The sequence below is a fragment of the Dendrobates tinctorius genome, unplaced genomic scaffold (genome assembly GCF_039654945.1).
Source record: "Dendrobates tinctorius isolate UK_male_01 unplaced genomic scaffold, ASM3965494v1 ptg000029l, whole genome shotgun sequence".
Classification (NCBI taxonomy): Eukaryota; Metazoa; Chordata; class Amphibia; order Anura; family Dendrobatidae; genus Dendrobates; species Dendrobates tinctorius.
Window position 1 is genome coordinate 10335978 of NW_027361697.1, and position 26537 is coordinate 10362514.

The window sequence follows — 26537 nt, forward strand, 5'->3', positions numbered from 1 at the left end:
TGAGAGCGCTCCACGACTGCTGCTAGTTGTGGTGTTAGGATCAGGGGGCTGCAATCCGCTGAGTTACCAACCTCTCTGGTTTCCTGGTGGCTTAGCCTGTTCCTGTCATCCTCCTCGGTGACCCATTCATAACAGACCCCCTTCCCCCTATCTATAGGTCTTCACTGAGATTAACCTAGGATCGTCGGTGGGTCTATTCACAAGGAATGGATCGCCCACTCCTTCGTAGGGTATCAGCCTAGTCGCAGAGCAGGGTCAGTTTTCCCCCATCTTACCCTAGTCCTGTGCTGCTGTACCAAAACAGTTTGTCCAGCCTGAGAAAGTATAAACAAAAAAAAAACTATCCCGGATTTCTGCAATATGAACAGCGTTCGAGATCTCGCTCAACGCCTGCAACAGTTAACGTTGGAAGTTTCCAGCATACAACAGCACGTGAGTAATTGCCCTGGGGTCCGCCCTGAAGAGCCAAAGGTGAGTTTGCCTGAATGTTTTTCTGGTAAACGGCAGGAATTTTTTTTGTTTAAAAATGCATGTTTACTTTATTTTCGGCTTAGACCCAGGTCTTCAGGGGCTGAATTACAGCGTGTGGGGATTGTTATGTCCTTATTGCAAGGGGAGCCGCAAGTTTGGGCATTTTCATTGTGTCCAGATGACCCTTGTTTGGTGTCAGTAGAAACATTTTTTTCTGCTATGGGGTTAATTTATGACGATCCGGATCAGGTCGCTACAGCGGAGGCTAACTTCAGACAGCTGACACAGGGTTCTGGTGACGCTGAGGGATATTGTACCCAGTTCAGACGATGGTCTGCAGAGGTCAGCTGGAACGATCCAACACTCAAAAGTCAGTTTTTAGCAGGTCTGAATAACAGGGTTAAAGACTTACTCATTGCATACCCTGCACCTGATACACTTGAGGCTGCAATGCAGTTAGCCATCAGGGTGGATAGAAGAGTGAGAGAAAGGCAGAATGAGGATTCAATTCTGCTGGGTCCTGTCTCTCAAGAGACCCTCATGGACTACGGGGAACCGATGTAACTTGGCGCAATGTCCTCTCGTTCCCAGGAAAGGGAGAGAAGGTTCTCTGAGGGGCTATGCCTTTATTGTGGCAAGACTGGCCATTTTATTAAGCAATGTGAAGGTTGCATAAATCAGGAAAAAAAAAAAAAAGGGCTCAGAGTAACCCTCCCATTTGTATTGCATTTTTACGGTCCGCAGGAGTTTCTTTTTCTGGTAGTTTTATCTGTCATGGTTATACTATGGATTTTCAAGTGATGGTGGACTGTGGGTCTGCACTGAATTTGATCGATCAACAATTTCTTGACAAGTATAAGATTGAGTCTGTACCTTGTCATCCCCTTTTCCTGTAGTGGCGATTGATAACACTCTAGAGCATGGGTGCGTTTCCCGAAAGGTCACCGGGATTCCACTCACAGTGAATATGGAGTACTAGCAATCTTTAGATTTGTTTGTACTTGATAAATTGCCTTTTCCAGTCGTTCTGAGGTTACCCTGGTTAAAAGTGCACAATCCTGTACTGGACTGGTCATCATGTACTATAAGATCCTGGGGTCAGGGGTGTTATGGGAAATGTTGTGATGTACACATCGCTGCTGTTGTGAAAAATGAGCTACCTGAACCCATTCAGGGATTCTGGAAAATATTTTCTGAAGTTGAGTCACAAGCTCTGCCACTGCATAGAGATTACAATTGCGCTATTGAGTTCGTCCCAGGTGCTACTCTCCCTAAGAGTCGTTTATTTAATCTGACAATCCCTGAGAGGGAGGCCTTAAAGGAATACCTGCAGACTAGTCTTACTGCAGGTCATATAAGACCCTCCAAGTCCCCTGTGGCTGTGGGATTCTTTTTTGTCAAACGAAAGATGGGGGTCTTAGGCCGTGTTTGGATTTCAGGGAGATTAACAAGATCACTGTGAGCAATCCTTACCCCTTGCCCCTAATTCCGGATTTGTTTAACCAATTAGTTGGAGCCAAGTGATTCTCTAAGATTGATCTCCGTGGGGCATATAATTTGCTGCGAATTAAAGAAGGCGATGAATGGAAGGCAGCCTTTAATACCCCAGAAGGTCACTTTGAGTGTCTAGTAATGCCTTTCAGCCTCACAAATGCTCCGGCGTTCTTTCAAAATTTCATCAGCGACATTCTGAGACTGTTGATCAGTAGGAGTGTTATCGTTTATTTGGATGATATTTTGATCTACTTGCCCGATCTGGAGTCGCATTGGCAGAGAGTCCGCGAGGTTCTGCAGATTCTGAGAGAAAACTCACTCTTTGCTAAACTGGAGAAATGCGAGTTTGCTGTACAGAAAATTAGCTTTTTGGGGTACATTGTTTCCAGTGATGGGTTTGAGATGGACCCGGTGAAGGTTCAGGCGGTATTGGAGTGGCCAAGACCTGAATGCTTGAAGTCAATTCAGAGATACTTGGCGTTTGCTAATTATTACAGAAAATTCATAAAAGAATGTTTCTGTTATCGCCAAACCCCACCCCTTATGGATCTGACTAAGAAGGGTGCCAATACTGTCCAATGGTCCCCTGAGGCTGTCGAGGCCTTTGAGCATCTCAAGGAGAAGTTTAGCTCTGTTCCTGTCTTGATTCAGACAGACGAGACTAAGCCCTTTCTGGTAGTGGTGGATGCCTCATCAGTAGGAGTGGGGGCTGTTCTGTCACAGCAGGTGGAGAATGGGGTACATCCCTGTGTGTTCTTTTTTAAGAAATTTTCAGAGGCAGAGCTCAACTACGATGTTGGGAACCAAGAATTGCTGGCTATTAAGCTTGCATTTGAGCATTGGCGACATTTTTTGGAGGGCGCTAGACATCCTATACAAGTCTTTACTGATCATAAGAATCTGATCTATCTGGATGCTGCCAAACATTTGAATGCTCTTCATGCTAGGTGGGCATTGTTTTTTGCCCGGTTCCATTTTTCTGTGGCATATATCCCTGGGACAAAGAATGTTAAAGCTGATGCTTTGTCTCGAAGTTTCTCCCCAGCGGTTAATACTGAAAAGGAGGAATTTATTCTGCAGAAAGGGGTGGTTGTGGCAACTTTAGGTTCTGAGTTGGAAAATAGCATTCTTAAAGCCCAGGATGCAGCACCAACCAACACTCCGTATGGGAAATTATTTGTGCCTAAAGCCCTGAGGAGAGCTTTGTTTACGGAATGTCATAAGTCTTGTCTGGCGGGTCATCCAGGGATTGCCGAAACTAGAAAGTCGATCGATCGGAATTTCTGGTGTCCGGGGTGGCTAAGAGAAATCTTCAAGTAGGTGCATCAGTGTACCGTGTGCGCTAGGTCTAAAGCTTCTCATGCTCCAGTGGCAGGGTTGCTGTGCCCATTAGAGGTTCCTAGTTCCCCATGGATGCATCTTGCAATGGATTTTATCACCGTCCTGCCGGTCTCTGAGAGTTTTTCTGTCATCTGGGTTGTGGTAGACTGGTTTAGTAAGATGTGTCATCTGGTCCCGTTCAATAAATTACCCTGGGCTAAGAAACTTGCCAGGGCATTTGTGAAAGAGATTGTCAGACTCCATGGTGTCCCCACAGACATTGTCTCCGATAGGGGACCACAGTTTGTGGCTCGATTTTGGCCTGCCTTTTGTGACAGACTTAAGGTTCATTTGTCGTTTTCGTTGGGTTATCATCCGGAGTGCAATGGACAGACCGAGAGGAAGAACCAGGATGTTGAGCAGTTTTTGAGATGTTTTGTAGCAGACAATCAGGAGATGTGGTCGGAATATGTACCATTAGCTGAGTTTGCTCTCAATAATCATACTTCTTCATCGGCTGGGTGTTCTCCTTTTTTTTGCTGTACTGGGAAGCATCCATCTTTTAGTCCTTTTTTGGGGCAGCGGTGCCTGAGGAGGAGAGTTTTTCTGGAAATTTGGAAAGGGTTTGGACCAGTGTACGCCATAATCTGAATCAGGCTAATAGGAGATCTAAGAAATATTTTGACAAGAAAAGAAGGGAGGTGAGGTTTGTTGTTGGGGACATGGTTTGTTTACCCTCTAAGAATCTGCATTTAAAAATCCCTTTTAAAAAGTTCGGGCCTAAGTTTGTAGGACCCTTCAAAGTGGTTCACATTGTCAACTTGGCAGCGGTCAGATTGGACATTCCTTCGTCCTGGAAAATTAATTCAGTTTTTCATGTATCTTTGCTGAAGAAAGTTGACACGCCTGATAAGGTGGCTATGCCGTCTGCTCCTCCAATTGATGAGGACTGTGAGTTTGAGATTTCACGCATTCTTGATTCCAGGTGGCACAGAGGAGGCTTACAGTATCTCATGTCCTGGAAGGGTTTTGGTCCCGAGGACAATTCCTGGGTGAAAGCTGTGGACGTCTCAGCTTCAAGATTAATTAAGGCTTTTCACAGGATATTTCGGAATAAGGCTCTGCCTATAGGATCCGGGGGATCTTCCTTAAAGGGTAGGTACTGTTAGAATCTGTTCAGTTTGTCACTATCCGCCATTTTTTTGTAGTGTTCTGGCTGCTGGTCTTTTTTCCCTGGTGCTGGTTTTGCCTTTGTTCAGGTGATTGTTTCACCCTTTATTAACCTGCACATGTCTCCCATTCCTTGCTGGACAACAGTGTTAATCCACTTGAAGTCTGGCTCGGAGCCTTGCTTTGCCTTCTGTGTGTTTAATTAGTGCAGTTCTGGGACCTCTGGTTCTGCTAGTCTTAGTTTCTGTTTGCAGTTTGTTTCTGCAGACTTCTCTATGTTTCTATTAGGAGGTGACCCGTTTTTGTACCAGTCCTTAGATCTTTTAGGGACCCCCTTCCCCCTATCTATAGGTCTTCACTGAGATTAACCTAGGATCATCGGTGGGTCTATTCACAAGGAATGGGTCACCCACTCCATCATATGGTATCAGCCTAGTCGCAGTGGAGGGTCAGTTTTCTCCCATCTTACCCTAGTCCTGTGCTGCTGTACCGAAACAGCAAGGCTCGTTAAGGACAATATTGACTTTTAGGATTGCTACTTCAAATACGTGACACTAGAGTTTAAAGGTACCGTTACACATAGCGACGCTTCAGCAATCCCGACAACGATACGACCTGGTAAGGATCACTGGTACGTCGCTACATGGTCGCTAGTAAGCTGTCAAACAGGCAGATCTACTCAACGATGCAGCAACGATCCGGCGATCCGTATAACGACCTCGGTGGTCATTGGGACCTTGTCACACAGCAGCTATTCTGATGACTCCCGCCTGCATCCCTGAGTTCTGAGTCGCCAATGAGGTCGCTCGTCGGCGTCAAACACAGTAATGCATGCTGGCCAGCGGGACTCCAGCGATCAAAAAATGGCCCAGGACATTCGAGCACGATCAGCGACATCGCAGCGGGGGCCCGATCACCTCTATGTGTCACACGTAGCTAGGTCGCTGTTGCGTCACAAAATCTGTGACGTTTCAGTGATCTCGCTAACGATCTCGCTATGTGAGATGGGGCCTTAAGCCTTCTTCTTCTCTGAAGAGGCAGTTTGCATGCGAAGTCTTGCCTGTAACACAGTGGGAAGGGAGAGGCTGCTGAAATGAATTTGACTAGATCATTTCTATAGGCAGAGTAGGTAGATGAACAGTTTTCAGTAGGTACGGGGTAAAGTAAATGATTACTACAGATTTGGAAAGGCTTGTTTATATACTGCATTTTTGCCGCAGAAAAAAAACAAAGTGTTTTACAGTAAATGCAAAATGAATGAGGTTTCTGAAATCTCATTGCAGACGCTGTTAATTTTTTCCTTGCATATTATAACTATCAAAGCATTTTTTTCTCAAATCTGTGTAAGATAACAAGCAGGAATGGGGGATGCAGTGGCGGGACGCAGGCAGAGCAAGGGTTAACAGGTTTATTTACAGGGAAATGTACTCCAGGCAGGAAGATAAGGAGATAAACAGCATAAATGGAAAAGGATGTCGGGAGATAAAGGGTTACACAGGGAAAACAAATGGTACATTAAAGGCAAAGAATATAACAATGGTTCAGATGACAGCAGTTCATTAGCATAGATGTTAGGCAGTCCTTAAACTGCAGCTCCTACTGTAAACTCAATTGCGCCGCAACGGCTGGTGCGGTGTCCTCTCTAGTGGGCACAGGTAGATGATAATACCCCGTCTTCTGGTATCAGTGGTCGGTCTTCGGTACCTTTCACTGCCCCTTGTCCATATACTGCTGTGGCTATTAAAGGCACAGGCCACAGACCGGTACAGGCCCAATGTGGCTCCTTAACTGTAGGTCACAAAGGTCAGGACAATTATTCTGTGTCCACGTCACGGTGCGAGTGTCAGTCCTGTGTGGTTTCTCATAGGCAGCGCGTGTGTGGTACTCACGGTCAGGTTGTGTACTGCAGCTGGTACTCTCTGGATGTCACTGGACGCATGGGTCGCCCTCCCAGGGCTGCGGGATACTTGGTACCGGGCCGGTATCAGCGGGACGTGTCACAGCAGCGGTGACCCGGTCGGTGGCCCTGGGCGCCCAAGTAATGGGGGAATGGAGTTAATGGAATAGTTTGTGATGCCACCTGTGGTGTTCAGCAAGTGAGGTGTTAGGCCGACGCTGCTTGCAGATCCTCTGGGGCTGGTGGTGTGTGGCAGCCAAGGTGGTGAAGCTCCCCACAGGTGGAGCTGTAGCCCCAGGGCAGTGTAGGTGTAATGGATGAGGAGAGGCGCCGGCGGTGTAGAGGATGGTACCCAGATGTAGCAGTGCTGAGTGTGTTTGCGCAGAATGAATGGAGGACACCGGGGCTTGTAGTTCCAAAGCTTTACTCACAGTCTGCGGTACACAAGGGTGCCTGCCTCCGGGCCGTGTCCTCCGGGTCAGAGACTCAGTCAACCTCCAGGCAAGATGGAATGCTGCCCTCCAACACTCCGCCAACATGTACCTTCCTGAACGTCTCCTCTATAGCGCCTTTAAGTGTGAAGATCTCCTAGTACTGAGTTACACTGAAGTTCCTCCTAACAGATGTTCCCAAGAACTCTCCTTGTACGGGAGACAGCTGTAGCCTGCTTCGGGGACTCCCTTCTCCTGAGTCCCAGCTCTCTATCCATTTGCTGTTGTGCCCCAAGTCTTAGATGGGAGTAGTGCATTTACAGCCGACTACTCCACCGGTGTCTGCTGCAGAACCATAAGTGTCCATACAACCTCGGGGACCGGGCACCGGCCTTGCGCTTAGAACCTATAGGCAGGGTTCCTCTTCTAACCCACGTCCTCTCTGTTCTCTTTACTCCTTCGTTCCATACTGATCTCTCTTTCTTATGGAAGCTTAGGTTACAGTTCAATGTCCTTCTCCTTCTTTCCCTTCCCATGCCAGCTGGCACAGGTCACTGAGGCAGCTGCAGCACTCCTTCCTCCATCCCTTCTTCCAGGAATCCCCACTCCTCTCCGAGTCGCTTCTCTCTCCAACCTCCTGTCAGACTCTCCTTACCCAGACTGAACTCTAATTCTAAACCTTCCCACTCTCTTATGTATTCTGAACTTCACCCACCTCCCAGCACGTTTAGTGTTCCAAGCAGGGAACCACCAAAGGTGCTCTGCTACCCTCTGAGCAAAGAGCCGCAATGTGGTTGTGCTAAACTACTCTGTTGTGTGGGGTGTGAGTGTTGGAGTGTGGAAAGAAGTTCCCACCTTACCTGGATGGTGGGGCACTACACCTTAGGAGAAGGTGCAGTACCTCTGTGGCGGCCGAGTCTCAGGGGCGCCACATACCCCCCCGTTAAACACAGCACATCCGCGGACTGCAAGGCAAGCAAAGTTGACAATCCAGGAACATACAAAAATTTTTGTAATGCTGAATGAACATTTCTTATACTACACTTCCCAATATGAGAGGCACTCGTTCTTAAACGTTGCAAACAATTCCTAATTAGCTATCTAGAATTCTAAGTCAAAAAGTGCAAATTATCAATACCATACTTAATTCAAAGTGCTGTACTATGTTACTCTCTATTACTTCATACTCTTCATCAATACATTTCTTTATCACTTTTCCTCTTTCACTGTTTCTACTTTCACTGTCTCTTCTAGACTTAGGACGACAACCGCAAATACCTGGTCCGTCACCTGTCCTTTTCAATTCTTTATTCAAATCTCTCACTTCTTCATTAAAACATTCCTAATTCTATATAAAAGACATTTCCTAGTTACCAATACTCTATAAGACACAACATTATCAAATACTTCACATTAAAACATTCAATAATTCTTGTAAGTGCTGGACACCGCTCCCAGCTGGGATTTCTTGCAGTGTCCTTTGAGGTAGACTTCTATCTTCGAAAAGTGTCCTTATGTAAAACCAAGAGAGGGCACCTAAAGAGGCGCAACTATTTACAATAACAGTTTTGGATCATACAGCGTTCATGATCTCCTCAGTTCCAAATGTAGAAACGCTGCCAATCAAAACAGGGCTACTCTGGAAAAACAAACTAAAACATGATAACAAAAGGCACAACAGTGCTAAATACCCTCCTGGGTAACGAGAGTTATTAATGCTGATCCCCTCCTGGGGTTCTGGAAGCTGAAGTGGAACTGCTACCAGATTAAATACTTTGGGGGGTCTTCATTCTGTTGCTGGTTACCTGCCAAACGCATGTCCATGGGAACGTCAACTGCCTGCGGGGACAGCCTATCTGCTACCACCGATGGCATGGCTACTGCTGGTGACTCAGCCGGTGTTGTCGCTAACCCCTCGGGGTCTGACTCTTCAGTGTCCATCGGGACCTCAACTAGCAACGTTGCAGTCGGGGTCGCCGGCGGAGGTCAATTGGGCCATTCCTATCCTTGGGTTCCGCTCCCAAAGCTAGGGTCAGGCCTGGAGCGGTAATCGTACCCGGCGCTCCCAGCCGCGGTTCCTGCCCTGGTACCTGGTGGTGGACGGCAGCTGCCGCAACTCACGGAGTTCTTGACGGGATGGACCGCAGCTGAAGTCGGGCAGGGGCAAGGCCGGTTTCTGCCGGGGTCGTCGGTGGAGGCTGGTGCAACCGCGCCCGGTCCAGACGGAGACGCGGTCCTGGCCCTCCATTCTGTTCCAGGGCCCTCATATATCTCCTCCGGACGGGGCATACCCAATGATAATATCTGTTGTGAGGTGGTGGCGGACGCTGCTGAGGATGGATCAGAGGTCAGAGCCTCCGCAGGGGCGGCCTGGGGGCGAGTGGCTTCTTCTCCCTCCGTTCTTCTGGCTTCCCTTCTCCTTTCATCATGGCGTTCTGGCGTTCTCCTTCCTGCCTCGGCCCTTTTCCCACCACTGGTTTCTTCTGCCCCTCCTTCTGGGGGCGGCGTCTTCTTCCAGCGCCTCCATACCAAGCCAGTATACGAACCCCTCGGGGGGTGGGCCATGTTGCTGTCACATAGTAATTCAGGCAGGGGAAGCCCAAGACTCTTCGTAGTCTTTTCCCAGGACCTCCCATCTCTTCACGCCCTTCTCCGCACCAGCGGCCATTTTCAATGTTCATGTCACAGTCTATTAAATTGGGTCTTCTGCACATTTTCAAAAGTTCAAAGTCCAAAAATCTTAGGCGCACAGAACCTGATAGCATCGGGTCTTGTCATCCTGTTCATGACGCCAAGTTGGGTCGCCCTCCCAGGGCTGCGGGATACTTGGTACCGGGCCGGTATCAGCGGGACGTGTCACAGCAGCGGTGACCCGGTCGGTGGCCCTGGGCGCCCAAGTAATGGGGGAATGGAGTTAATGGAATAGTTTGTGACGCCACCTGTGGTGTTCAGCAAGTGAGGTGTTAGGCCGACGCTGCTTGCAGATCCTCTGGGGCTGGTGGTGTGTGGCAGCCAAGGTGGTGAAGCTCCTCACAGGTGGAGCTGTAGCCCCAGGGCAGTGTACGTGTAATGGATAAGGAGAGGCGCCGGCGGTGTAGAGGATGGTACCCAGATGTAGCGGTGCTGAGTGTGTTGGCGCAGAATGAATGGAGGACACTGGGGCTTGTAGTTCCAAAGCTTTACTCACAGTCTGCGGTACACAAGGGTGCCTGCCTCCGGGCCGTGTCCTCCGGGTCAGAGACTCAGTCAACCTCCAGGCAAGATGGAATGCTGCCCTCCAACACTCCGCCAACATGTACCTTCCTGAACGATTCCTCTATAGCGCCTTTAAGTGTGAAGATCTCCTAGTACTGAGTTACACTGGAGTTCCTCCTAACAGATGTTCCCAAGAACTCTCCTTGTACGGCAGACAGCTGTAGCCTGCTTCGGGGACTCCCTTCTCCTGAGTCCTGGCTCTCTATCCATTTGCTGTTGTGCCCCAAGTCTTAGATGGGAGTAGTGCATTTACAGCCGACTACTCCACCGGTGTCTGCTGCAGAACCATTAGTGTCCATACAACCTTGGGGACCGGGTCCCGGCCTTGCGCTTAGAACCTATAGGCAGGGTTCCTCTTCTAACCCACGTCTTCTCTGTTCTCTTTACTCCTTCGTTCCATACTGATCTCTCTTTCTTATGGAAGCTTAGGTTACAGTTCAACGTCCTTCTCCTTCTTTCCCTTCCCGTGACAGCTGGCTCAGGTCACTGAGGCAGCTGCAGCACTCCTTCCTCCATCCCTTCTTCCAGAGATCCCCACTCCTCTCCGAGTGGCTTCTCTCTCCAACCTCCTGTCAGACTCTCCTGACCCAGACTGAACTCTAATTCTAAACCTTCCCACTCTCTTATGTATTCTGAACTCCACCCACTCCCCAGCACGTTTAGTGTTCCAAGCAGGGAACCACCAAAGGTGCTCTGCTACCCTCTGAGCAAAGAGCCGCAATGTGGTTGTGCTAGACTACTCTGTTGCGTGGGGTGTGAGTGTTGGAGTGTGGAAAGGAGTTCCCACCTTACCTGGATGGTGGGGCACTACACTTTAGGAGAAGGTGCAGTGCCTCTGTGGCGGCCGAGTCTCAGGGGCGCCACACACACATCGCACGTCCCGCTCTCCCTGGTCCCTGCTGTTTGCGACGGGTGACACTGGTCTGCCTGGCGCTGGTACTCCCAGCCGGAACACCCCTCTCTTGGTCTGCTGCGACACCCTTCTCAGCTCCGCTCTGGGTGCACGGCTCTGCACAGCTCTCACTGCTGGCATGGGTCTCCCTGCTGACACAGCTCTGCTCTGCTGGTGACGGGGGCTCCTTCTATATGGCCCGTCGACACTCTGATGGGGGAAGCAAAGCGCGCTGCTCACTGCTATGCTCGTTGCCCTCAGCACTGGTCTGTGCTGGCGCCAGACTGACTCTTTTGGTGCACTTTCTCCTTTTATCTGATAGCTGTGGCACGCACTTTTCTGGCTCTCCCTGCCCCCTCCTGTCAGCAGGAAACTCTGCCTCTCTCAGGCATCTCTCATGCAGCAGAGGAAGGTCCGCCCCACTCAGGCTTCCCCCCGGGAACAGAGGATGCAGCCCTCTCCTCTCTGCTCGAGGCCCGCAGCATCATCCCACCCTGCCAGCCAGCATCCTGCAGCAGTGACCCTGCCTCCTGGGACCCCACTCCACTGCAGCCGCCCCAGCGGTAAGCTACCATAAAAGACACACTACCATTTTGTTGGAATTTTTTTTCTCTTATTTTTCTCCCGAAAATTTGGGGTGCCTCTTATAGTTCGGAAAATACGCAAACTTGTTCAGAAGTATTTAGCGGAATAATTAGATTTTATATTTTCATTAATAGTGCAAATAATAAAACATAATAAAATTAATAATTTACCTGGAAACTCATAGAGTAGTAAACTATACTTATCATCATACAATGTAACAATGTTATTTTACAGGCTAATCCTAATGGCAATCTATTCGGAGTTATATGCGACATGGTAAGTTTTATTCTATACAGTTTGTTACCATATCAAAGCTCATTGCTGTTATATATCTTTCCCCTCCTTTACCATCACTACAAATGATTAATTATAGAGATTAGCATTGTACAAAAAAATGAAAACAAAGAATGTCCAATATGTATTGTGTTGCTTATAATTAAAGATGAGCGAATATGTTCGAAAAACGATCGCCAAACATAAATTCAACACGAATATGGCACATTCAGATTCGTGATCAGAACCACAAGCAAATTTTTTATAAAATCGGTAACATTCGTTAAAAAGTGTGGGAAAATATTTGCGTTGCCACTAAAGTATTTTGATCACTTTGGCTACGATAGTGGTGGTGTATAATGAGCATGGGGAATGTGTTTGATGAGGGTAGGGGGTAGGAAGAGCTCAGAGGAGCAGAATGCTTAAGTTGAAAAAAAAAATGTTTTTCCCAACTTATGTGTGCACATTGCAGCTAGCCAATCAGGGAACAGGAAATGTCCACAATGTCCTGACACAACAGCTTGTGTCATTGGCTGGACACCTTGTTTTAGTGCCATTTTGTCACTAGCAAAGCACAGAAAGGCTGTTCCTGACGCTGGGACTGGGTACTGATAGATTTTAGCTAGTTAACAAGGTGGTTGTTTCTAAGCCAGATAGTTTACATAACTAGTGTCCTGTGTGGCTGTAAATTCGACCTTCCTGCAGATTTTTTTTTTGTGCCATTAGTGACGTCCACAGGTAAAGACAGCAGGGCACCTTTTATAGAAATAAAATAAAGAGTCAAGGGCGCTAAGTACAATTAAGGGTACAAAGCTGGAGGTTACAAGACAAAACCACCTAGTTTGTCCAATAAAAACAATAAAAAAATGTATAGTTTAGAACTTGCACTATGAATGCACTCTAAAATAAAATAATAGATAAATACTATCAGCTACAGTATATAATAATAAAAGACTTAGTAATAAAAAGCTTAGCAATAAAAATAAGTGCCAATAAAGGGTTACCTTGATATAAGTTCTGAAACTGAATAGATGAGTAGTAGCCTTTAGAGGATGGTCCTATAGGGAAAGCTGGATAGTCCTCTTCTCAGAGCTAAAAAGAAAGGTGGTTGCCTTTTAAGGAAGGTCCTTTGAGAAAAGCTGGGTGATCCTGCCAATAAAGAGTTACCTTAATGTAAGTTCTGAGACTGAATGGATGAGCGGTAGCCTTTAAAGGAAGGTCCTATAGGGAAAGCTGGATGGTCCTCTTTTCAGAGCTAAAAGGAAAGGTGGTTGCCTTTTAAGGAAGGTCCTGTGAGAAAAGCTGGGTGATCATGCTTTATATGAAAAAAGCTCAATACCTCCGAAGTGCTGCAAGAGATACAAATAGGATGATGTCCCGGCCGGTGACAGACGCCCGTGATGTAAGATACCAGAGACCGCTTGTATTTGGTCCAAGCGCCGCGTTCAGAATCAAGCTGGCAAGGTGCAGAGATGCTGCAGGACCTTGCGTGACGCCACGGTCACGTGATGCAATCAAGTGACTGGCTAAGCGCACAGGGGGCCAGAAAAGCTGTCCTACGCATTACGGAATGCACTGATTCCTTTGTCAGGGAAGCATGTTGTGCACTGCTTCTATTCTGCTCCATGCATGAGTAGACCTTTCAAAATCGTATTTTTTCAGTTGCTAAATGTGACACAGCACTCCATATCCCACCTTGTCATTTAGTGGCATGAAATTCAGCTTTCTGTACAACTATTGCAGGTATAAAAAAAACTTTTTTTTGGAAAATAAAAATTGGGGATGAAAAGATCATTTTTGTGGAAAAAATATGATTTTTTTTAAATTTTATGGCTGTACGTTATAAACTTATGTGAAGCCCATGGGGGTTCAAAGTTCTCACCATACAACTAGATAAGTTCCTTGGGTGGTCTAGTTTCCAAAATGATGTCATTTTTGGGGGGTTTCCACTGCTTAGGCACATCAGGGGCTCTCCAAATGCAACATGGCATCCGATCTCAATTTCAGCCAAAAAAGTCAAATGGCGCTGCTTCCCTTCCGAGCTCTGCCATGTGCCCAAATAGTAGTTTACCCCCACATATGTGGTATCAGCGTACTCAGGGCAAATTGCACAATAACTTTTGGGGTCCTGTTTCCCTTCAAAAAATAAAAATTGGGGGTGAAAAGATCATTTTTTTAGAAAAAATATGATTTTTTCATTTTACGGCTGTACGTTATAAACTTATGTGAAGCCCATGGGGGTTTAAAGTTCTCACCACACATCTAGATACATTCCTTGGGGGTCTAGTTTCCAAAATGGTGTCATTTGTGGGGGGTTTCCACTGCTTAGGCACATCAGGGGCTCTTCAAATGTGACATGGCGCCCGATCTCAATTCCAGCCAATTTTGCATTGAAAAAGTCAAACGGCGCTCCTTCCCTTCCGAGCTCTGCCATGCGCCGAAGCAGTGGTTCCCCCCCACATATCAGGTATCAGTGTACTCAGGACAAATTGCACAATAACTTTTGCAGTCCAATTTCTCCTGTTACCCTTGGTAAAATAAAAAAAATCGGACCTGAATTAATTTCTTTTGTGGAAAAAAGTTAAATGTTCATTTTTTTAAACATTCAAAAAATTCCTGTGAAGCACCTGAAGGGTTAATAAACTTCTTGAATGTGGTTTTGAGCACCTTGAGGGGTGCAGTTTTTAGAATAATGTCACATTCGGGTATTTTCTCTCATATAGACCGTTTAAAGTGACTTCAAATGTGATGTGGTCCCTAAAAATAAAATGGTGTTGTAAAAATAAGAAATCGCTGGTCAACTTTTAACCCTTATAACTTCCTAACAAAAAAAAAATTTTGGTTCCAAAGTTGTGCTGATGTAAAGTAAACATGTGGGAAATGTTACTTATTAAGTTTTTTGTGTGCCATATCTCTGTAATTTAAAGGCAAAAAATTCAAAGTTGGAAAATTGCGAAATTTTCAAAATTTTCACCAAATTTCCATTTTTTTCACACATAAACACAAGTTATATGAATTAAATTTTACCACTAACATGAAGTACAATATGTCACGAGAAAACAAAGTCAGAATCACCAGGATCCATGGAAGCGTTCCAAAGTTATTACCTCAAAAAGGTACAGTGGTCAGAATTGTGAAAATTGACCCAGGCAGTAATGTGCAAACCACCCTTCGGAGTAAAGGGGTTAATCCATGCCACATTTAAACATTGGACAGGGCTTAAAGCAGTTTTTCTTGCTTAAAGAGAATCTGTCACCCAATTTTAGCCCTATAAGCTGTGGCCACCGCCATCAGTGGCTTATCTACAGCATTCTGTAATGCTATAGATAAGCCCCCAATGAAACCTGAAAGATAAGAAAAACATGTTAGATTATACTCACCGGGGGGTGGGTGTCGCGGTCTGGTCCGGTGCCTCCCATCTTCATACGGTGATGTCCTCCTCCTTGCTTCTCCCTCGGCTCCTGCGCAGGCATACTTTATTTGCCCAGTTGAGGGCAGAGTAAAGTACTGCAGTGCGCAGGCGCGGGACCTCTCTGACCTTTCCCGACCCCTGCGCACTGCAGTACTTTACTCTGCCCTCAACAGGGCAAATAAAGTATGCCTGCGCAGGAGCCGAGGGAGAAGCAAGGAGGAGGACATCATCGTGTGAAGATGGGAGGCACCGGACCGAACGCTGGGGTGAGTATAATCCAACTCTTTTTTTTATCTTTCAGGTTTCATCGGGGGGCTTATCTACAGCATAATAGAATGCTGTAGATAAGCCCCTGATGGCTGTGGGCACGGCTTATAGGCCAAAAATGGGGTGACAGATCCCCTTTAAGGTTTTATCAGTAACTGGTGGATGAGTGACAGGTGAAGGCCTGGTGCTCTGAGAGCTGTGCCAAATTCAGAAAACACAAATGAAGGAGTCCCAACTTGGAGATCAAACATTTCCAAAAATTATGGGCAGATACTAGAAAAAGTGGCATCAAATCCTATTTATTTATTTATTTATTTTTATCACTTATATAGCACCAATGATTCCACAGCACTTTACAGACATTAGTGGCACTGTCCCTATTGGGACTCACAATCTCAATTTCCTATCAGTATGTCTGGAGTGTGGGAATAAAAATGAGTACTCGGAGGAAACCCTCGCAAACACAGGGAGAACATACAAACTCTTTGCAGATGCTGTCCTTGGTAGCCCACTGTTAATATTGTCTTCAAGCATGTTTTGATACTGTCATACTGCAACAGGTCTCGGCGCTGCTGTCAGTCACTGCAACATGTGCAGAGTTGAATTCCACGGTGTCGTCACATTGCATATCAACCAGTTAACCCGTAGGCCAAAAGATCTCTACACCAACTTACATGCAATGGTGGAAGTGAGCACACAACGACAATGGTTTCTGCATCGGTGCATCCAGGCTGGAAGAGTGGTGGAGAAATTGCTGTACCAGGTTTGCGCCAACACATGACCTTTCCTGGCTCCAGGTTCAGTGGAGACAGGCTTTTCTCAAACTCGGCATGGATAGCTTTCCACAACTCTTGATCTGTATCATTGCCATTTCCAAGCCATATTAATTTAAACACTGCCTGACTGCGGTGAGCCCTGGCTGCGCAGAATGGAGGTGGGGGGATTCTCTCTACAGTGTTGGAACATGTGCTTTCTTAAAGCAGAGCAAGAAGTGTTAGATGGCCTCCCCCTCACTTGACTTTCCCCTCATCAGTCCATCTTTAATGCTGCTGCCAGGGTCATCTATCTGGCTAATAGCTACTCGCACGCCTTCGCTCTGTGCCAGTCATTGCACTGGCTGCCCATACATTATAGTATCCAATTTAAACTGCTTGTTCTCACTCACAAAGCTCTCCACAGTGCAGCACCCCCTTACATCTCCTCCCTCATTTCTGTTTATCAACCTATCCGCTCATTACGCTCCACAATCGACTTTCTCACGAGTTGCACCAATCCTCTGGAATGCTCTACCCCAAGAAATTAGAACTAAGCACAATTTACACAGTTTAAAGCGTTCCCTAAAAACATATCTGTTTAGGGCGGCCTATCACATTCCCTAATCAAAGTCCTTTTAATATATTACCCATTCTCTACTTCTCTGAACAGAATATGCCAACAAACACCACCGCACCCAAATGCAATACAAATATTGACTGGGGACTACCTCATTCAGACTTTATTTACCCCCATTTACTAAAGATGGCTGGACCATCTTTGTAAATAAGCACCTGTACTTTGTCACCCCCACCTCATTGCAGATTATAAGCTGTTACAGGCAGGGTAGTCATTTTACTTTGACTGTTGTACATGAACTGTTGAATTGTAAAGCACTGCGGAATATGTTGGCACTATATAAAAAAAATTATTAATGTTATTATTATTAGATTTAGATGTTTGTCCCACAAGCCCTGGGGATTGCATGACTTGGTGTCTAGTGACACCTCTGTCTAGTGCTTTTGTACTCCATCCCATGGTGTGTAGTAATTTAGTTCTCCAACCACTGTTTTCTATTACTTTACTTCTCCATGTCCTGGTGTGTAATTGTTTCGTTCTTCAACCCTAGCTGCTTAGTGATTTAGCTCTCCAACTCCGGTTGTCTAGTAGTTCAGTTCTCCTTCTTATGGTGTGTAGTGGTTTAGTTCTCCATCCCCAAGCGCCCTGCTAACCTTCGGGATTCCAAGACTTGTGGAACCGCCTCCACAGCCACCAGCGTCACCCAGTGCCAGTCAGCGAGATGTAATGCCCCTGTCCATGCTTGCTCGTCCAGGTGTCAGTGTTGAAATGCACCCTGGCAGACATAACATTTTTCAGGGAACGGGTGATTTTGTCTGCGACATGCTGGTGTAGTGCAGCCACATCTTTCCTAGAAAAGTAATGGCGACTGGGCAACTGGTACTGAGGGACTGCGGCGGCCATCAGCTTTCAGAAACCGTCTGTATTGACAAGACTGAAAGGCTGCATTTCTGTGGCAAACAGATTGGATTGACTATCCAATTATGACAGAGATCACAGGCCGTGAGTCACGCAGAACCACTCGCTGTGATCTTTGGAGCCAAGAGCTCTCAGCTGGCCCCTATTGTCCAGACAATTACATGATTGGGCAACAATCAACCGAGGATGCCGCAGGCTGTTCACAATAATTAGTTATTGGAAAACTAATAGTGAGGGCACGGCATATCCACCTCCGGATTACAACACATGGAATATGTGTATATACCGCCATATAATCATTGCTAACTTCACGATAACCCCACACTCCTCGCTGCCACCACCAATCCTGTTTTTTAAATAAATAAATACAGGCCCATTAGACGCCATTCTTTTTTGGAGGTTCACAGGGTCTTCCATCCCCTCTCTCCCAGAGTAGGGGTCATATAGCATCCCCCAGGCTCACCTACCCACATCCTTGACCACTTTTCTGCCTTTCTACCACACTTGATGTCCTCAGAATTGACAACCCTTATACTGGGAGACTTTATAAATGCCCCACCTCCCCAACTGAATCCCAGCTTATATCTCTACCCACTTCTCATGGCCTCTCACAACTTTCCACCTCTGAGACACACAAAGACGGTAGCACCCCTGATCTGGCCTTTGTCTGACTCAGTTCAATCTCCTACCTAGATAACTTACCTCTTACCTTTCTCCTCTATTTACTGGAGCACATGTTCTTTCTGACCCTCATCTACGAAGTATATTGCTGTGTGGCTGCCAAAGAAAGGGAGTGGAGTAGCCCGTCCAGTAACAGAAGTTGTAAAAATTCTGCGCAATTGCTCACTGCAACAAAACAAACCTCATCTCTCATATCATACCTATCTCACAACCCTAAACAGCTAATCAGTACTTTCAATTCTCTCCTCTGTCCACCAGCTCCCCCTCCCTCTTCTCTTATCTTAGCTGAAGACCTTGCCTCATTCATCAAGCAGAAAATTGACCATGTAAGGCAAAGCTTTTGCTTAAAGTCGCACATCATAATTACTAAACTCTCCTCCTCCAAAACCAACTTCACCATCACGGAATATCAACTTTCCACTTTACTCTCCAAAGCATGTCTTGCCACCTGTGAACTTGACCAAATAACGTCCCACCTCATTCCAAACCTTACCACAGTCTTCATCCCAAACCTAACCCACCTCTTCAACCTGTCACTAACAACTGGTGTCTTCCCTTCATGATTCAAACATACCTTGATCACACCCATCCTCAAAAAGCGCTCCCTTGACCCATCCTCTGTGCTTAGCTACCGCCCCATCTCACTTCTCCCCTATGCCTCCAAACTACTGGAACAGCACATCCATTTTGAACTGTCCTCCCACTTCTCCTCTTGCTACCTCTTTGACCACTTACAATATAGCTTCCGACCGCACCATTCCACTGAAACTGCCCTGACTAAAGTCACCAGCGACGCTAGTTTGTCCTCCTCCTTCTGGATCTGGCATTTGTCTTTGACACAGTGGACTATTCCCTCTTACTACATACTTTCTGATGTACTGCCATTAGAGACTTGACCCTTTGTTGGATCTCCTTGTACCTAACAGACAGGACATTCAGTGTCTCCCACTCACACACCACACATACCTGTGTATGCTCTTCTGTCCATCAGCCGGTCTAGCCCGCACCTGCCAGAGCCTACCTGTCTAAAACCCGGTTCAACCCGCAACTGCCAGTGCACATCTGTGTAAAACCCGGTCCAATCCGCACCTGCCAGAGCTCATCTGTCTAACATCTGGTCCAGCCCATACCTGCTATTGCCCATCTGTGTAACACCTGGTTCAGTCTGCACCTCCCAGTGCCCATCTGTCTTACTCCTGGTCAGGCCCGCACCTGCTAGTGCTTTTCTGATCCTCAGCTGGTCCAATCTGCCCCCATGGTTCCAGAGTCCTTACATTGCCTGCCTGCATTGTTCATTCCTTCTTCAGGCCATACCAGCCTACCCGCTCTAGGGAGTTAGCTGACCCCCTCTGTAAGTCAGCTCTGGAATAGCACCTGGTGCCACCTCCTTGGCCCTCCTTGGGTCATGATTTTCGCCTGCTGCCGCTTATCTGAGGTCGGACTTGGTAGGCCACCTAGTTACACCCCTCCAGGCTTTCCGATGGCTATGGCACAGTGGTTCCACAACTTTGCCTGTTACAGTCTCCATCTGCTGGGTTGGATGTAGTGGAAGAGGTGTCGGACCCCAATATACTAGTTCTACTTTGGTGAAATTGATTCCTCTTTGGTAGTGTCTGCCATTAACTTTTGGAAATGTGTTGATTTCTGTTTGGATCTCCTTCATGTGTTTTGCCTGTAGCAGTAGGCCTCCGAAACCTGCAGACCTCACTTCCTTTGAATCAACTACCCGTGTTACTATCCTTACATTAGTCTGACAATAGTAGTCTAGGAAACTGATATTTGTGCCACCTGAGTATGGCTGAGTATAAAAGCAGGTTGAGCTGTTGCATGTGGCATCGGAGCTTCCAGGACAGCAGGCGTTCACCGATCTCTCACCCACCTCATCTTCATTTGAAGTTCAATTGAAAGCTGTAAATGCTGGCGGACACACTGATGCCTCATGCCTGGCTGATTGCTTCCATGCCATTCAAAAATTTGGACTGTGGGTGAATTGGGGCCACTTTCTTGGCGTCTGCCCCTAATTTGATGTGTTTAGGCAGCTTTTGGGCCCATTTGAAGGTGTTGTGTATGCATTTGTTTTTGCCTCCCATTGACTCCAATGGCGTTCGGCTATGTTCGGTGAATATTCGATGAATAAATCATTGAATATTGCAAAATCAGTGATCGTAATCCAACCGAACATTAAAATATTGGCTCATCTCTACTTATAATGTCATCTCTCAGGACATGTCTGGTTTTGGTATTATGTGTATTCTGCATAATATAACAATTCTGGAAAATCTTTTCTCAGACCTTTGCATTGTGCCATTCTTCTATTAATGCTCCTATAAATGTATGACTACATTTCCACTGAGTGTTATCAGTTGGGTGTCTCCATTCACTTTCTAACATAGTCCAATGAATAACCTCGGTCTTGATGACGAGTCGTGTTGCAGTCAGACAGATGCTCCTGACTCATTTAAAATCACACACCTCTTAGTGAATGGGGTGTGTGTGAAAAGTGGCCTTGATAGTGTTGAGCGACTTTTGGTTTTTTAGGGTCGAGTTTCGTTTCATGAAACCCGACTTTTCCAAAAGTCGGGTCGAGCAAAATCGGCCGACTATAGGGAAAAGTCGGGGTCGTCCCGAAAAACGAAACCCAATGTAAGTCAATGGAGAATTAAAGTCGGCAGTGAGATGAGGACAGGAAACACACCAACAGTGCCCATTTGAATGCCAAAAGCATAAATTCTTGTTACTGAAGCTTGTCAACCTTAATTAAATTCATAATACTAGTTACGCACTGAAAAATGGGGGTTATTTGGCTACAGTTGTGGGGGGGGAGGGCTGGCTCCAGGTTTTCGTGGTCCCAGGGCCAAAGAGCGCCCCTTTAACACATACCACAACTCATGATGCTCCGATACGGCAGAGAAATAGCAGTATAGTACAATGAAAAATACTTGACTTCTTACATCTCATGACTGATATCCATTTTAAATTCTCCAATACCTCCAAAAACGGACAGTATATAACTCCATACAGTATTATGGCCAGCGCTTAGTGCGCTATACAGAGTAATGAGGCCCATATATTTCTCCATACGGAATCATTATTCCCATATAATGTTTCAAACCGTATATGATGAGCTCCACATAATGCTACAGTATATGTTGGTCCCAATGGATGAAGCTCCACTGTCTTATGGGCCCAAATAATGCTCCATATATAATGGGCCCCATTTCTATTGCTCTAGTGTATAATGGGCCCTGTAAATGCTGCTCCAGTGTCTGATGTCCACCTTTGGAATGCTCCAGTGTATGGTGGGCCCCATATATCATTCACCAGAGTATAGTGCTCCCCAAAAATTGCTGTCCCAACATTGAAAACAATTACATAAGTCTCCTTGCTAGGGAATCCCTGCACTACTCTGAACTCCTTGTTGTCCCCATCTTCCATCTCACTGCACTTGGCTGTTTAGGCCCTCCCACCGGCAGAGACACTTTTGCGTACTATGCGGTGCCCTGTGCCAATGCCATCACCCATGAGTATGCCCCCCCACCTGCTCAAGGAACCTGCACTTTCATCTGCACCTTCCTCTTTGTCACCGTGTAAGGTGGTATAGTATGCGGGAAGGGGAACCTGAGTTTCCTCTGGGTCAGATTCTGGCTGTGTAGAGTGCGAGGGGAATGTAGTAGTCTGGGTCAATGTACCAGCAGCATCATCCAGCAGTGGCTGGGCCTCAGTGCACTTGTGGCGTCCCCAAGAGTACGGTCGCCACTGTGGCATTGCCTTCCTCCTAGGGAGTGTGTTGTCAAGCTTGGGAGCAACGAAGGATCTCTCTAGCAGTGAAACCAACACACAATACATTTCCCACTCCAGGCCAGCAGGGAGACCTCTGAACCTGACTGCTGAGGAGCTGCTCTCTGTGGTCGGGAGGAGGTAAGTTAGGGCACTCTGTGCAGGGAAGGGGAAGTGTGTGGACGTCAGAAGGGGAGCTGGAGGAAGAGCAGAGTTAAGGCTCACTCCTAGCTGGAGCGCATGGTCCGGATTCCGGTCTCCGAGTTCGTAGGGACACTGCCGTTCCTGCAGCAGAAACCGGGGGAAGTAGCAGCTATAAATGCTCTGTACCCAACTAAGGCTCGGAGACCCCAGCATCGACGTGTGCGAGGCAGAAGGAAAAGGCTACAGCTGTCTGCCATACAGGTAAAGTCTGAGGAACATCTGTTAGACAGGAGGCGTTTCAGTGAACCACGGTCCTGTGAGTGCTTCCCCCACAAGCGCTAGAAAGGAAATGCTTCCCCCACAAGCGCTAGAAAGGAGACGTTCAGGAAGGTACATGTTGGCGGAGTGTTGGAAGAGAGCTTTCCATTCTGGTCCCGGAGGTTGGCAGAGGTCCTTACCCGAAGGACACAGCACGGAGGCAGGCATCTGTGTAACCTGCAGACTGTGAGTAAAGCTTTGGAACTGCACGCTCTGGTGTCCTACAGTTATTCCAGCACCGCTACATCTGGATACCAGCACCTACACCGCCTGTGCCTTTCCCCCATCACTACATCTACACTTCCCTGGGACTCCAGCTCCACCTGTGGGGAGCTTCACCATCTTTGCTGCACAACACCATCAGTCCCAGAGGATCTGCATGCAGCGTCGTCTGTTATGAATGAGTCACCGTAGGAGGCAAAAACAGAAATGCTAGCTAAGTCCAGAAAACCAGAGAAGTTGGCAGCTATCAGATTGCAGACCCCTGAACCTATCAACACAACTAGCAGTAGCCGTGGGGGGTTCCTACGATGCCCTAGACCCCTCGATCACAGCCGGAGGACTATATAGCCTAAAGACAGAAAGGGAAATCTAAACTGCCCCAGAGCAGACCCCAAAGCAATAGGCAGCCCCCAACATATAATGACGGTGAAGCAAGAAGAAAAAACACCAACACAGACAGAAAGATAGACTGAGCAAAGACGGGGCCCAAGCTAACTAGATAGGAAAGGACAGGAAGGCTGCTGTCTGCAATCCGTGAAAAACCCTATAAAAATAAGAGCCAACAGACTGACAGTGAAAAAGGCCCTGAAGACGCTAGGCTTCAAAAAGACTAGGTCAGTACTCAGGAATTTTCTGAAGACAGCGCAACCGGCAAAAGGGAATTCAGCTCACCCCAGCAGGGAATGGCAGAATCCAGAAAAGCAAGGCAAACAAAAACAAAACACAAATGCTAAAAGGCAAAGCAGAAAACTTAGCTTTTGAGGAGCAGGAATCAGACTGGTCTCCTAGAATTCCACAGAGAATTCACCCGCAGGGCAGAAGGGCGTCGGCAGCCTTATATCCAGTCCGTTACTCCACTCAGCCAGTCATCATCATTAGGCTCAGGTGCTTGATAATCAGGCTCATTACCTTCCTTTACCAGAAGAGGGAGTTCACCAGACCTCAGTGACGAAGGGGAAAATGAACTCACAACAGTCGGCCTAACATCTATGTTGCCGAACACCACAGGTGGCGTCAAACTATCTATATAAACTCTTTACCATTATGCCACGCCATTTACATGGGCGCCCAGGGCCACCGTCCGGGTCACTGCTGCTGTGACACATCCCACTGACACCGGCCCGGTACCGAGTACCCCACAGCCCTGGGAGGGCGACCCATATGCTGACTGCTGATCGGGCGGCATTATTCCCACGAACCTCCAAACAGCGTCCCTGAAGGCAAAGTTTTTGGTTTCCAGGGGCAGTATGATTGCAAAGCTGAACCTTAAAGGAATGTCCAAAAGGGCACCACCAGGAGTGGAGCCTGTGGCTTAATTGGACTGCACCCGGGAAACCACTACCATACAAGCTACAGAAAAGATGGACAGATTGCAAGCTTTGTCGATTCTGTGTGTGGTGTGGTATGTCCGTTTGTAGTTGTGCTAGCAATTTCTCAGCTTTATTCCGTTAACGACCGAGACTCCGGCATGGCCCCGCGGTACGCGTCAAGCTTACTAGAGGGATGCGCGAGGCTGTGGCACGTGAGATCGAGCAATAAAAGGTCTAGCATTCCAGTACATGTCCGGGGCTGCATGCACGCTACACTGAAAGGACCAGCTTTTGTCGCTTACAGGTGCAGATAACCTACTGAACTCCGTTAGTGATGGGGATCTGGGATTCAGTAAGTTCAGGTCAACCGCAATTCCGGAGTTAGGCCTAACCGTCATTCCTGAAAAAATTACGTGTCCAAACCACAGGTGCTGTAGCTTGCTTAACAGCTCGGCAGCCGTTCTCAGGCCCAGTATGGATTCAACAACATTGTAGAAAGTTGATAAAGAGTACAGTTTCACCGGATAACACGTATATATGTAGCCTAGTTTACACACTAAAAATATATGTCTATAGATCAGGAGGCAGACTCAGATGTTCTCAGGCCCAGTATGGATTTGACCAGATTGTACAAAGTTGAGAAAGGGTACTTTATCACTGGATAGCAGGTATATATAGCATAGTTTAAACATGTAGAATCTCCGTGTTCTCAGTATGGATTACACAGCAATCTAAAAAGTGGAAAAAAGGAAATGCATTTGAGGCGTACACAACTATATACTTTTGGTGTTATTTTTAAATCTTCATATATATTTCTGTCTCAGTAATACAGTCCAGCCTCTCCGTAATAGGAAATGAGATGCATACAATTAGTGACATAAAGGCTATTGATTGCAGAAATCTAGCAATTATTATTCACGGGAAAAACTTCCGTCACAATTCTCATAGGCGATGCTGACCCTCAATTAATTTGTGTGTTGACACATTGAAAACATTTTTTTGTGAATAAAGTCTTGCTGTATCGCACTTCCGTTGATTCCATCACTGTTACTCATCTCAACCCAATTTTTATCACAGGGAGCGATGTAAACATGGTGCTCACTGGCTATCATGATCTGTCACGTAACTTTGGAGTGCAAAAGACAGAAGCCACAGGCCGTAGGCGATTCTATTTGATTGGCATGAGAGGGCACATTTTGAAATGTGCGCCGGAATGTCACACGTTTGTGAGTAGGAAAACTGTGAAAGCTGATGATAAACCACCACTGCATGTAATTGTGAGTCGACGTCCATAAGAAATGGAAGCCACTGATCATCTGGAGCTAGAGCCCGGCCAGCAGGACAGGGCATAGCTACATCTTAACCATCATCTTTCAGTTCAATCAATTTGTAGTGGCAGTCCCAGTGAAGGATTTGACAGCACAGACTACACAGTGGAGGAGCAGGGAGAGGTAAACATTGCAAATGCTGGGGCCCTGACCATGCAAGGGGGGCACACTCGTGGGCGTCGGTACTGGCACTGGGCCCCTCATAGTACGGCGGTGTGTCTGACGGCGGTTGTGCACCACCACTGTCAGAGACACTTGATTGCACTATGAGGGACCCTATGCCAGTGCCCGCGCCCAAGAGTTGGCCTACCCACCTGTCCAGGGCAACGGCACTCGCACGGTTTTGTGCGCTAGGTGGTGACCCCGGCCATGGGGGGGGGCGCCCACTTAGGGAGGTTTACAAAGTGGCATATGTAGATGTGGGTCATTCAGCTGCTGCAAAAGGCGAAATAGGTCAAGTTCGCGGTGTTGATTCTGCCGCACTAAGGTGTGGCCCGTCTTAATTGTCTGTGGCCAAATTGGATCTTTGGTAGAGATTATACGTGCACGGAGAAAAGAATACACAAGACAAGGTGTATCGTGTCAGTATGATTCTTCTCTGTCTTTAATCCAAAGTGAGCAGCTTTTATACAGAAATTATGCGATCTCATTGTGTTACATCAACAGTGCATTTCCAAGGTACCGTTTACTGTTCCCATATCGCTACACAATCACTATGTACATTTCTAAGTTACCGTTTACTGTTCCCATATGCTACACAATCACCGTGTACATAAGTATTGTTCTTTAGCCCGATCCACCCTAGTCCACCCAATATTGCGGTATTACATGAAGCCTAGGTGGGTCATACGCAGAAAAAATTTAGCAGAAAATCAGAAGTATCTTAAAGCAACATGATCCTAATATTCAGCAAAGCGTCTATATAGTGGTACAGTTTTGATTCTTGTATATATTCATGTGCCATATATTCTCCCCTTAACAGCGGAATAGGAGGAGGACCAAAGCAAGCCATTTTTCTGGCAACCTATGTGTCATCAAGG

The 26537-nt window shown here is 46.9% G+C and overlaps 1 protein-coding gene across 1 annotated transcript in view; it reads left to right on the forward strand.

The window, feature by feature from the left end:
* Nucleotides 1–26537, forward strand: part of LOC141085803 (uncharacterized) — a 187733-nt gene that overhangs the window by 136958 nt on the left and 24238 nt on the right. Inside the window, exon 13 of the mRNA XM_073571369.1 lies at nt 11750–11791. Coding sequence (XP_073427470.1) covers nt 11750–11791 — 42 coding nt within the window. The remainder of the gene's footprint in view (nt 1–11749; nt 11792–26537) is intronic.